The 13,423-nt window shown below is 38.7% G+C and overlaps 2 protein-coding genes and 1 long non-coding RNA gene across 4 annotated transcripts in view; 2 read left to right on the top strand and 1 right to left on the bottom strand.

The window, feature by feature from the left end:
* Positions 1–6,981, bottom strand: part of LOC137196193 (uncharacterized) — a 10,860-nt gene extending 3,879 nt beyond the window's left edge. Inside the window, exon 1 of the long non-coding RNA XR_010931223.1 lies at positions 6,884–6,981. This is a non-coding gene — a long non-coding RNA (uncharacterized lncRNA). The remainder of the gene's footprint in view (positions 1–6,883) is intronic.
* Positions 1–13,423, top strand: part of LOC137196192 (cornifelin homolog B-like) — a 31,949-nt gene that overhangs the window by 281 nt on the left and 18,245 nt on the right. The window lies entirely within an intron of this gene.
* Positions 2,434–13,423, top strand: part of LOC137196191 (E3 ubiquitin-protein ligase TRIM69-like) — a 23,990-nt gene continuing 13,000 nt past the window's right edge. The window contains exons 1-2 of one of the 2 annotated variants that reach the window (XM_067609042.1): positions 2,455–2,538; positions 2,812–2,907. In XM_067609042.1, coding sequence (XP_067465143.1) covers positions 2,825–2,907 — 83 coding nt within the window. In that variant the 5' untranslated portion in view covers positions 2,455–2,538; positions 2,812–2,824. Of the gene's footprint in view, positions 2,908–13,423 lie in introns of both variants that reach the window. The other variant, XM_067609040.1, reaches the window with a different exon arrangement.

Below are 13,423 nucleotides of genomic sequence, written 5' to 3'. Positions count from 1 at the left end.
TGTTGAATACTGGTGGAAGGTTTGAAACCTCGTTAATCCTCTTTGACTCTAATTAGCTTTGCTAACAAGATGCTGTTTAGACAACAGAAACATCAGAGGAAACTCTGGAAAAGCTTCATTAGACAAAATTCAGCCTGTTGACACACTAAGTGACCAGAAAAATAGAAACACCTGAATAATACAATGAAATACAACAGTGTTGCAATAAGTGTTAAGTTTTGTTGAGGTTCATTGGTTCTGTGGTTGTTGTTTTGGACTTAATTACTTTGAAAGATGTTTCTGATATTTAGTCGACCTCATTTTCATATATAGAGGAGAGAAACTTATTACAAACACCTGGACAATATAAGACAATCCAGTACAGTTGTTAAACAGGCCAGCAGCACTTGGACTATTGTAATTAATTATAATTATATTATAATTGTTTTGTTGGCTGCTACTGCTGGTCGTGCTAATTAGGATCAATCAGATCAAATGAGTGTCTGCAGTTTCAGCAGCTTCCTGTGCTGAGCCTTTACTAAATATTACTGCATTCATCCTGCATTTTTCCATCATTTCTCAGTGGAAATCTTGTTGTATTGTTGAGTTTACATTTAATCAAGAATCAGACTAGTAGTTTCCACCAGTTAATGTGAATATCTGTTAATCATTAACCTGATATAATGAACAGGTTTAACGGTCATGTAAGGACACGCAGACACACCTGTATTATACAACCTGTTGACTCACCTTTAACGTTATAAAGTTTTATCAACTGGAACTTTTGGACTATTTATGATCTGATCGGTCACGTCAGAGGTGGTCTGTGGCTTCCAGGAAGCCAAGTGTGTGAGAGAAGCTGCTGTTCTCTTTCTTTTAACTGTTCTTCTGTCCTCACTAAGTGTGTAGTTACACAACACACTTCCAGTAAAGGCTGAAGACAGCAGTTTGCCTTTGGAGCTTTAATGGAGGAAAAATGTGAAATCAAAATTAAACAAATCCAATAATATTATAAATCAGAAAAGATGAGATACAATAAACAAGAGTGAGAAAAAGGTGTTTGTCAGTAGTTAATATAGAAGACAGATAACACAAGATTCAAATTATAAAGATCAAAATACATAACAGTTAACCCAACGGTAAAAAATGACTCAGAGGGTTTTATTAGCAGCTCATTAGCCTCAGACAGCTCGTATGCTGCTAGCTTGGAAAGCATCTATGATGTAAAGAGAATCTACAGATGATGCAGCAACAAGAACATTTAGAGGGAGAATAAAAGATGCCTGTCAGTGTTTGCTCTGCTCAGTTTGAATGAAATGCTGGATGTTAGCATGTCAGTTAAACTAGCTGCTATAGAACTGTGTCAGCGTCGGTCGCTGCTAACACACAACACCCAACTGAGACCATGTGCTGGCTGAAGAATAGTGACATCACAAACCCAACAAATGACCTTCAATCAGCTTGTTTCAACAACTGTTGTATTTGACTGTAGTTGAGTTTCCTCCATCACTGCGTGTATTTCACAGCATCAGAGACAATAATGCAGGTCTTAATGAATGTTACCCCTGTGCCACACATTGATCCACGTCTGCACTATTTTAACACTAATTCCAACAGTCAACCTTTCACTGTCTGTTGTTACTCTGAAAAATTACCTGCATATAACATGTAATATGTGCATCAATAATAATAAATGAGACTCAAATAAATACACAGCTGACACTGAGTGTTAAAGGCTCAATGTATGATGCTGCTGCTTTTCATAAATGAATGAAATAGATTATTAATAATATGCTGTTTAGTTGTGTTTAATGTTGAGCAGTAAAAGTAAACTATGTTTTAATAGATGTTCTGCAGTGAATTTATTGTTCATCAAACAGTAAAATGTGCTGCAGTTATATTAGGAACACTGTCACTAGCTAGCAAGTCAACAACAGCTCACCAACCTGACAGATACACATTTTATCAGCTTTCAACACGTCACTAACTGCACTTAAACACAGTCATGTGATTATGTTCTGACAGTTTGACATCAAATGAACTCAAACGGTTTCAAACAGTCTTGAGTTTATTTGTGTAAAACATTTTATTCATTGTCAGAGAAGTTTAGTGTCAGTATGAAGGGTCGCCCCATTCAGTCACCTTTAAACTGGTGCATGTTTTAATAACCAGTATCATGCTGGTAGTGAGGGAGACTTTGTTTCACAGGTGGTTTGGTTAGTGATTAACAGGTAATAAAAGTCATTAAATAATATTCTCTGGAATCTTTCTAAACTATATCACAGACAAACTGTTGAAAACATCTTTTCATTGATGATATTCAGTATTTTAACCAAGCTAAGAGCTGCAGCAATAGAAACTAAAGTTTATGTTGCTGCCAAACCTTCATTCAGTATCTTTATACTATATCAATATAAAATCAATGTCACAAAACCAGAGTCCTCAGTCTGATGATGAAGGACTGATGAAGGAGAATCAGCAGCAGTTTCTCTCTCTGTGTTTCCTCTGCAGGTGAAGCTACAAAGACTCTGTGACTGGATGTGGATCTGAATTCACCTGGTGAGTATTTTTATTTCTTCTGCCACACAGCTGACTCCACCAGCAGCTCATCTCCATTAAATGTGCTCTATAGTGGTAAATGAAAAGCCAACAGAGAACTGGAACCTTCTGAAAGTAAAACATGAAACATTAAACCTCAGTGGAAATGAAGAATAATGTCTTACTTTGATGCCATCTGGTGGTTGAATCAAGAATGACGCCGTTGTAACTGCAGTGCTGGTGTGATGTGCAGCTTGTTGTAATGAATGAGCTTGTTGTTGTGTTTGTGTGAAGGTGTTTCTCTGCTATGGATCAGTGTGAGGACAGAGAGGAGGGAGTCCCTCCCTCTAAAAGGCGAAGGGAACATGACAGCCAGACCAAAGCTCAGAGGTGAGATGAGGATCTCTAACTGTCCATCACTGTTCTCCACTCACATCACTCCACCATCATTATTCACACTCAGAGCTCTGTGTGTGTTGTGTTGAAGAACAAAGAAGCAGCACAGACCAGACTCTGCTGGACCTGGTCCTGGACCTGGACCTGGACCTGGACCTTGGAGGTATTGTTACAACAAAGAAATAATCTACCAAACAGAAATTTCCTTACTTTTTGTGCTAAATTTATATGGATTAAAATGAACAGATTTTTATTATAGCTACATTACAGACTGAATAACATCATTTACTGCATCTCTCTGTCAGTGAGGTTTTTGTTTTGTGAGATAAAAAGTGTTAGTGGAGCTTTGAGTTGAGATTATTTTGTCACAGTACAGTCAGGTAGGTGTGTTGAAGCTGAGCTGCTGCTGTTCCAGCTGCAGAATGATCTACTGCGTCCTCTCGTCCTCACAAGTTTGTACTACTGAGTCCAACTTGCCAAGTCTGAACTAGCAAGTACACAAGTCCCAACTTGGTGTATTTGGTATTGAGAATATATCAAGTACGTCATATATAAGATATATGCACATATATTTTCTAGCTGGCTGAGGAGACTATTATGCATGCAAGCATAGATTGTACTAAATATGATCAATAAAGACAATATATGAAGGAAGAACTCAGGAAGACTGGACTTCAGGAGCTCAGTGTTAAAACTTTAATGAACCTGCCAAGTGGGTGCAGCAGTAGTTTTCTTTGAGCTTATTGGACAGACAGGATTAATGTGTAGGATTTATACTCTGGTCCACACCCCGGAGCAGAAGGTGGCGGTAATGCACCTAATACCCTGGTTGACAACCGCCGTTATAAACCAAAAATAAGGGTTTTTTTTTAAACAGAGTGATACCTCCTGTCAGCCGAGGGGTTTCCTATCTGTGCAGCCGAACATAGCAGCTCCTCCGCGGACTGTTTCACCCTGACGGTCCCGGTGTTTCCTCCGCAGGCTGCACTTCACTCAGCTGCCCGACAGACCCGCTGCTTCTTCCCGCTTTAACCTGAATAACAAACCGGGGCTCGGTGCTCCGGTTGGATCCACATGGAGAGCCGAGGCTAACGTTAGCTGAGAGGCTAGCGGAGCGTTAGCCACAGCATGTTAGGAAGCACAGCCAGCTAGCACAGCCAGCTAGCACAGCCAGCTAGCACAGCCAGCTAGCACAGCCAGCTAGCTTCAGAGAAACAGAGAAACAGAGAGCGTAGTTGGCAGTTACACGTTTCTTTTGGCATTAAGTGCATTTAGTGGCTAAATGATTTAGCAGCAAGATGGACGGTGGATAAAGAGGAAGGGTGGAGCAGAGAGAGAGAAAGAAAAGTAAATCAACGTGCTAGCTAGCTAACGTAGCTAATGTTAAGCTGAAATTATAGTTGCCGAGTCCGCAAGAGTCCGCTGGGGTCCATGTGACGTAAATTTCGTCATCAGAGCGTGGGCTGAGTGTGGACATCCGCGTACCTGCAATTTGTTGTGTCCGCGCAGTGATAACGTTGTGTTCCTGTAGACGGCGATCTACTGCGCATGTGGAACGCATCCTCCGAGCTGACGCCAGAACTAACTAATTAATTACATTAACTACCTGGCTGTGGCGTAAATGAAGCCTTACTGATGCGTCATCATCGTCTCGTCAATGTTAAAGCTAATTAGCATATGTAGTCTAGTTAATGTGGTCAATATTATTATAAAATTCATGTCTTTTGGTGAAAGTTTCAGTGAGTGAGTTCATACTTTGAGCTGATAATTTAAAATGATTGAGACAACACAACGTCTTCTGTCACTATTCAGGCTGCTGTCATTTGTTGGAACTTAAAGATGTGTGTTATTTAATGTTTGTGTTGGTTAAAGGACTATTTGAACCTTTGATGGGTAACTGTTAGTGTATATCAGTAAACTGAGGAGGGTGTTGTGCTCTTGCTTGTTTCTTTTTGAAGGTGTAGAGAGCAGCGTTGGTGCCACAGTAGTAGTAGTGTCGTCTCCCTCCTTAATGATATGTACCTTTGGTTTTATTTCAGCTTCATAACACTACATTGTACTAAGCAGCTGTTGGCTCATTAGTTTGTTATTCACATGCACTAAAATTCAGCAGAATGCAGGAAATCAAGTCTTTGTAAGTAAAGTTTTCCTAGTGGGGACCCCCAGACCCCCCGCTGATAAACTGGTCTGACTGGAGCTATATTTCCCAGCCTGAATGATTTTCCCAGTCCGGCCCTGCTGTATAATGTTATACTGAATATAGTTTATGTCACAGCTTTAGCGTCTTCACCATAGTAACGGTCGCTGAGGATCATGGGTAGGCTAATGTAGCCGCTTCCGCTATCGTCCAAAACTGACAAGAAAACTTGGTCACAACCTTTCATATTGTTGAGTTATCAAGGACGCCTTCATGTTTTATGTTGAGAAATGTTAAAGATATTAAAATCAACAGTGAGGAAAATACTCATACGCAGCGCGTCCTCTCCAGTCCCACCAGACTGCTAATATTAGAATAAAAACATGAAAACAAGGATCAAATCTCTTGAATAAATGTTGAGTGATGTAGCGGTTATAGTTTAAAAATGAAGAACAAATGAGAAAAAACAATCCAGCCTCTGAGCTCCCGAGTCCCAACTGACAGAAAAAAACCTGCTGCAGGAACGAAACCTGCTTCCACCTGAAATACATTAGTTTGAAAATCCGTGTCAATGAACACGAAGAGATTAAATTTAGTGAATATTTCACTGATTACTGTGAGACTGAGACAGACAGGTGGACACTCTCAGGTACAGACAGACAGGTGGACACTCTCAGGTACGGACAGACAGGTGGACGCTCTCAGGTGAGGACAGACAGGTGGACACTCTCAGGTGAGGACAGACAGGTGGACGCTCTCAGGTACGGACAGACAGGTGGACGCTCTCAGGTGAGGATAGACAGGTGGACACTCTCAGGTGAGGACAGACAGGTGGACACTCTCAGGTGAGGACAGACAGGTGGACAGTAAATCAGCTCAAACTCTTGAGACTGCAGCTGATTGTCAGCTGTAACCATCATGCAGGAATGTTCCACCTGTGTGAGAGGAAATAACTTGTCAGTCGTCCAAAGATTGTTGAGGAAAGACAAACAGAAACAGGCGGTTTATCATTTTCATGTTAGTGTGAATCAGTTTAAACAGTCCTGTCATCTGTTCACAATACAAACTGCTGAGTCTGACAAGAAAAAGTCTCATTGTTGACATGATTTGACTTTGAGACGCCTGTTTCTGATTGGCTGAATGTAGCTGCTGTCGATAGTCATCGTGTGATGTGATGTGATGGACGGTTGTGTTGCCTAGAAACAGCAAAGCAGCTCAGTGTGATGAGGATCAGAGCTGCTTTTTCTAGAGTGATGTCATGTCCATGTTTGCATGCTGAAAGAGAACGTGCTGCTCTGACCCCCCTCCTCCTTTCAGGCTGCAGCCTGCTGGAGTCCGATGGTTGACACCAGGTCTGAGGAAGTGTAAGTGTGTTTTTCATTTCATTCATCAAAACAAAGCTCATTCACATCCTACTGAGGATGAAGATGATGTCATCATCAAACAGATGATAGATCAATAACTGCAGCTGTATTGTGTCTTGTTCTCTCCATCAGATTTCTGTCGACTCACACTGGATCCAAACACAGTAAACAGATTCCTCAAACTGTCTGACAACAACAGGAAGGTGACACATGTGGAGGAGGATCAGTCATATCCTGATCATCCAGACAGATTTGATTACTGGTCTCAGCTTATGTGTAGAAATGATCTGACTGGTCGCTGTTACTGGGAGGTCGAGTGGAGAGGAAGAGTTAATATATCAGTGAGTTACAGACGAATCAGCAGGAAAGGAAACAGTATTGAGTGTTGGTTTGGAGAGAATGATCAGTCCTGGAGTCTGAACTGCTCTGATGGTGGTCGTTACTCTGCCTGTCACAATAAGATAATAACATCCATCTCCTCCTCCTCCTCCTCTGTCTCTAACAGAGTAGCAGTGTATGTGGACTGTCCTGCTGGCACTCTGTCCTTCTACAGAGTCTCCTCTGACACACTGATCCACCTCCACACCTTCAACACCACATTCACTCAGCCTCTGTATGCTGGGTTTAGGTTTGGGTTCTGGCCTGGTTCCTCAGTGTCTCTGTGTGATCTGTAGGAGGAAGAGTCTCCTCCTGTTAGATAAACTTTCTCACTGCTGACCAGATAGTTCAGTCTGTACAGGATCACACACAGCTGATGGTATTTAGTACCAACATGATCTCTCACTGCTTGTAAATGTAAACATGGTTTCCACATGATTGACAGTTTGTTTGTAAAATGAATCAAATGATAAACTGAGTCCAGTTGTTGTTGTTTTCTGTTGTTAGTGTATTAGAAAGGCTTGAACTGTAATGGGATAATGGCAATGGGATCTTCACAATGTTTAGTTGTAGTTCTTCTAGTAGTTTCATAGTAACTGTGTTACCTGATTCCTTCACTTATTTAGAGATCACATGACAAATGATGGTCAGAACAACAGGCCTCCTATTGGCTGGTTAAATGAACACCTCTAATGGTGAAGGCTGAGGCTCAGCAGCTGGAGTGTGGCTGCTTTTATGCTGCGTTCATATCATATTGGAATGATGCTAATTATGAGATTCTGACTTGTAAATAGAATTCAGGTCAACATTCAAGTGGTAATTATGAAGTGGAAAAGCTGAAAGCTCTGATATTTACTGGATATGGTGGATTATTGTCAATAACAGTATTTTTGAGCCTCATTCCACCAACTTTGTAATCATGCAGCCGTCTTGATTTGTTGTGTGACATGAACGCTGGCGAGTTGTAAACATGGGAATCTTTCCCGCCTCTACCATCCATCCCATATGATGTGAACACAGCATTAGAGATGAGAAGTCCAGGAGCTGTTGTGTGTTTCTGACATACAGGAAGTATTTAGTTTTTCTCTGGAGTGTTTATTTAGTTCCTGTGTAGAGAATAAAGTTCATGATGATCAGTAGCTGATGTTAGTTTTCTCCATTTATTTTTGTGTGTGTGCATGTTAATTCATATCTAATTTCATATAGTAGATTGAAGGTATTTGACAGTTTCAGGACTGTTTAAAGTGTCAGTTTAATGTGTTTAGCTCACATTCAGTCTGACAGCTGTTGTTCGTTGACTGTTTCTAAATAAGTTGTGCATCATCAGCACTCAGCTGTCATGTGTGATTAAAGCCAGCAGGTGTCACTGTTTATTCCTTTGGTTCATACTGACAGAGATACGATGATAAATGCTGATGAATATTAGCGCCCTCTGGTGGTCAGAGTGACAAACTACAACACCATCCTGCACTGTTCAGGAATTTGTGAAATGATGTTCAGAAATCATTCAAAGGCTTTTGGCTCTTTGTACATCCATGAAGATGTTTGTGAATGTGTATTTGTAAATGATGATGATGTCTGAATAAAATGTGTAAATGTCAGTAGATTCAAAGCTAAAAACTATGTGAACCTCAGCACTCAAGTTCCCACACATATAAGTTACAGCTGCTCATTTTCTCAGCTGGTCTCAGACCTCTCAGGAGGTTTTATTCACTTCAGTTTGGGACTCTTCATTCATATCATATCTTTCACCACACTGCAATTTTTCCTCCTTATTATTCAGTTTTGTCTTATTTCTATCTACTATGTTTCTATTGAATTACTTTACATTTTGAAACATTTAGTCCTTCATGTTTAATAAAATGTACTAAATATAGTATATAATTGTATAATTACATGAATAAAATCTAAATAATGATACATATTATTTATGTTGTTGTATTGTGGGTATTTCTAAAATCCTGGCTACAGCCCTGAATATATACACCAAAATAATGTCTTACAAACAAACAATGGAGCAAAATGAACACGTAACCATGGAAACAATCCAAAAGAAGAATCCAGTTGGATGCATGGACAGGTGTTTACTCCTGAGAGAGACAGTCACATTATATTCAGTTTAAAATGTGTAAAAGAAGAGTAAGATCTGTTGAGAAATGTGTTGAGCGGATCACAGACATCTGAGTGTGCAGCTTGTTCTGCTCTGTGATATTTACTGACAAAGATCTCAAACATTGCTCAGTGAATTAATGGAGCATCATGCTGCTGTCAGGGTGGATGTTCTCTCTCTGTTTGGGTCTGTTCAGGTCCAACACAGTCTGGATCAGGTCTAATTATCCTCAGCTCTCTTTCACATCAAGACTCTTTATTTTTAACATTCATTGGTGCATGTTGGCTTCAGGAAGGTTCTCCATGGGTCAGTCTCAGACCTCCAGTCTGATAAATGTTTTCCATCCTTACAAGAAGAAAAAACAGCAGAAAACACTGAAGACTGTTTTTACATGAAAAGAATCAAATGTAAAGATTTGGAATATATTTGCACAAAGAATAATTTTTCAGCATCTTCAGTCTGTTCTGTTCTATATAAATTATTAGTCACCTTTGGCTGCCACTCAGAGTTAAATTGACTTGTAATTGACATGAAACACAGCTGTAAATTCCTCCACATGTGCATCACGAGGCCATCTAGTGGACTGATAGTAGAACAACAGCAGCTGATTGCAGCTTTCGTGGAAATCAAATGAATTTTCTTAAACTGTGGTGTTGTGTTTTTGTATTTCAGGATTGTATTGATTAGTTTTTATGTTGAAAGTGTTTCTTTATTTTTCTTTGTCTTTTAACATCTTGGGACCATGTTGGAAATATGTGTTTTCACTGTGACATGTTATCACTTTCTGTTTTGTGTCTATAATCCATGAATAAATAAATAAATCATAACATAAACATAAACATAACTTTGCTTCAACAGATATTTATATGTACAGGTGAGAGTGTTGAAGGTTTTACAGCATTTATAAATGAGTTTAAATTAGATGTGAAATCACTGAGAACAAAGAAAACTGTTTTCTCTGCATTGTAATATTGTAATAAGATGACATGTTAACATGTTTGTTTGTTATATTGAAGGTATTTGTGTTCTTCTTCAGTCTCTCATTGCTCCCACATGTCTACGCTTATTATTAATCTGATTGTACGGTGGCTGTTTTAGGACATTTCACACTCAGTTTATCAGATTCAGATTAGATCAACTTTCAATGGACTAAAGTAGATTTTTTCCCTTCTTTGCTTTTCTTTATTGAACTCTCGAGTTCAGACTACACCCCTTAAAGAAGATCTGTTGATGTCAAAAGTCACACTGCAGATTGTGTTTTAAAATTGCACTGCGCTGCCGAATCTGCATAAACAGCCTCAGCTGCACCTCCTCCAGGCTGTGAGAACAAATGGACAATAAAGACTAAATCAATCTGATGAGGATTTATACAGTCTGTCAATGTTTGACTTTAGCTGTTACAGGTTCTTTATTCCAAAGGTCAGCGCTGTGCTGGGATCATATTTCTTTAAAGTCACTTCTGGTTAAAGTTGAATTCAGAGTTGAGACTGTTTGTGAATCAACTGACATTTGATATCTTCCTTCCGATTATCAGCATCTAAAGGTAACGTAAGCAACAGGTTTCATCATGTTTGTGTCAGCGGGGGTTAAAATGATGTGACACCAGTAGAGATGGTGCTAGTAGTGATTTATTATGTTGCTTTGTTGAATACTGGTGGAAGGTTTGAAACCTCGTTAATCCTCTTTGACTCTAATTAGCTTTGCTAACAAGATGCTGTTTAGACAACAGAAACATCAGAGGAAACTCTGGAAAAGCTTCATTAGTCAAAATTCAGCCTGTTGACACACTAAGTGAATAGAAACACCTGAATAATACAATGAAATACAACAGTGATGCAATAAGTGTTAAGTTTTGTTGAGACGACTTCAGTTGTTTTTTGACAGAAATCTGGTTCATTGGTTCTGTGGTTGTTGTTTTGGACTTAATTACTTTGAAAGATGTTTCCAATATTTAGTCGACCTCATTTTCATATATAGAGGAGAGAAACTTATTACAAACACCTGGACAATATAAGACAATCCAGTACAATTGTTAACCAGGCCAGCAGCACTTGGACTATTGTAATTAATTATAATTATATTATAATTGTTTTGTTGGCTGCTGCTGCTGGTTGTGCTAATTAGGATCAATCAGATCAAATGAGTGTCTGCAGTGTCAGCAGCTTCCTGTGCTGAGCCTTTACTAAATATTACTGCATTCATCCTGCATTTTTCCATCATTTCTCAGTGGAAATCTTGTTGTATTGTTGAGTTTACATTTAATCAAGAATCAGACTAGTAGTTTCCACCAGTTAATGTGAATATCTGTTAATCATTAACCTGATATAATGAGCAGGTTTAATGGTCATGTAAGGACACGCAGACACACCTGTATTATACAACCTGCTGACTCACCTTTAACCTTATAAAGTTTTTTCAACTGGAACTTTTGGACTATTTATGATCTTATCAGTCACGTCAGAGGTGGTCTGTGACTTCCAGGAAGCCAAGTGTGTGAGAGAAGCTGCTGTTCTCTTTCTTTTAACTGTTCTTCTGTCTTCACTAAGTGTGTAGTTACACAACACACTTCCAGTAAAGGTTGAAGACAGCAGTTTGCCTTTGGAGCTTTAATGGAGGAAAAATGTGAAATCAAAATTAAACAAATCCAATAATATTATAAATCAGAAAAAGATGAGATACAATAAACAAGAGTGAGAACAAAGGTGTTTGTCAGTAGTTAATATAGAAGACAGATACCACAAGATTCAAATTAAAAAGATCAAAATACATAACAGTTAACCCAATGGTAAAAATGACTCAGAGGGTTTAATTAGCAGCTCATTAGCCTCAAACAGCTCGTATGCTGCTAGCTTGGAAAGCATCTATGATGTAAAGAGAATCTACAGATGATGCAGCAACAAGAACATTTAGAGGGAGAATAAAAGATGCCTGTCAGTGTTTGCTCTGCTCAGTTTGAATGAAATGCTGGATGTTAGCATGTCAGTTAAACTAGCTGCTATAGAACTGTGTCAGCGTGGGTCGCTGCTAACACACAACACCCAACTGAGACCATGTGCTGGCTGAAGAATAGTGACATCACAAACCCAACAAATGACCTTCAATCAGCTTGTTTCAACAACTGTTGTATTTGACTGCAGTTGAGTTTCCTCCATCACTGCGTGTATTTCACAGCATCAGAGACAATAATGCAGGTCTTAATGAATGTTACCCCTGTGCCACACATTGTTCCACGTCTGCACTTTTTAACACTATTTCCAACAGTCAACCTTTCACTGTCTGTTGTTACTCTGAAAAATTACCTGCATGTAACATGTAATATGTGCATCAATAATAATAAATTAGACTCAAATAAATACACAGCTGACACTGAGTGTTAAAGGCTCAATGTATGATGCTGCTGCTTTTCATAAATGAATGAAATAGATTATTAATAATATGCTGTTTAGTTGTGTTTAATGTTGAGCAGTAAAAGTAAACCATGTTTTAATAGATGTCCTGCAGTGAATTTATTGTTCATCAAACAGTAAAATGTGCTGCAGTTATATTAGGAACACTGTCACTAGCTAGCAAGTCAACAACAGCTCACCAACCTGACAGATACACATTTTATCAGCTTTCAACACGTCACTAACTGCACTTAAACACAGTCATGTGATTATGTTCTGACATGTTTGACATAAAATGAACTCAAACAGTTTCAAACAGTCTTGAGTTTGTTTGTGTAAAACATTTCATTCATTGTCAGAGAAGTTTAGTGTCAGTATGAAGGGTCGCCCCATTCAGTCACCTTTAAACTGGTGCATGTTTTAATAACCATGCTGGTAGTGAGGGAGACTTTGTTTCACAGGTGGTATGGTTAGTGATTAACAGCTAATAAAAGTCATTAAATAATATTCTCTGGAATCTTTCTAAACTATATCACAGACAAACTGTTGAAAACATCTTTTCATTGATGATATTCAGTATTTTAACCAAGCTAAGAGCTGCAGCAATAGAAACTAAAGTTTATGTTGCTGCCAAACCTTCATTCAGTATCTTTATACTATATCAATATAAAATCAATGTCACATTATATAAACTACAGTGTATTGTAGTTTAAACTACAATGTGATCATCACAGGAAGATCTTTGTTCTGCTGTACAGAACTGCATTTAGTGTTGAGTCAGACAGATTGCTCTCTCTTATTCTGCATGTTTTAATCATTACTGTAGATGATGATGATGATGAAGATGATGATGCTCCATTAATTCAACCATAAATCATGGAAACGTCTGTACTTTGATCCTTATAATCTAACACTGATTGACAACACAAGATCAAATAGAATATAACACAGCTGTAGCAACTATAACAGAACCATAAATAAAGATGAATGTAAATAAAAATATGATGCATTGATGCTCTGAAATACAAATATTCATGTGATCTTGTGGCTCCTTCTAATCTCCTCGGGGATAAAAGAGAGAGAACACGTTTAGTGTCTGACAAACTTCACAAGTTTTCTCTCCACTAATATTTGT

This window comes from Thunnus thynnus, chromosome 13 (genome assembly GCF_963924715.1).
Source record: "Thunnus thynnus chromosome 13, fThuThy2.1, whole genome shotgun sequence".
NCBI lineage: Eukaryota > Metazoa > Chordata > Actinopteri > Scombriformes > Scombridae > Thunnus > Thunnus thynnus.
The sequence above is the reverse complement of the archived record's forward strand: the minus strand, read 5'-3'. Positions and strand labels throughout refer to the sequence as shown.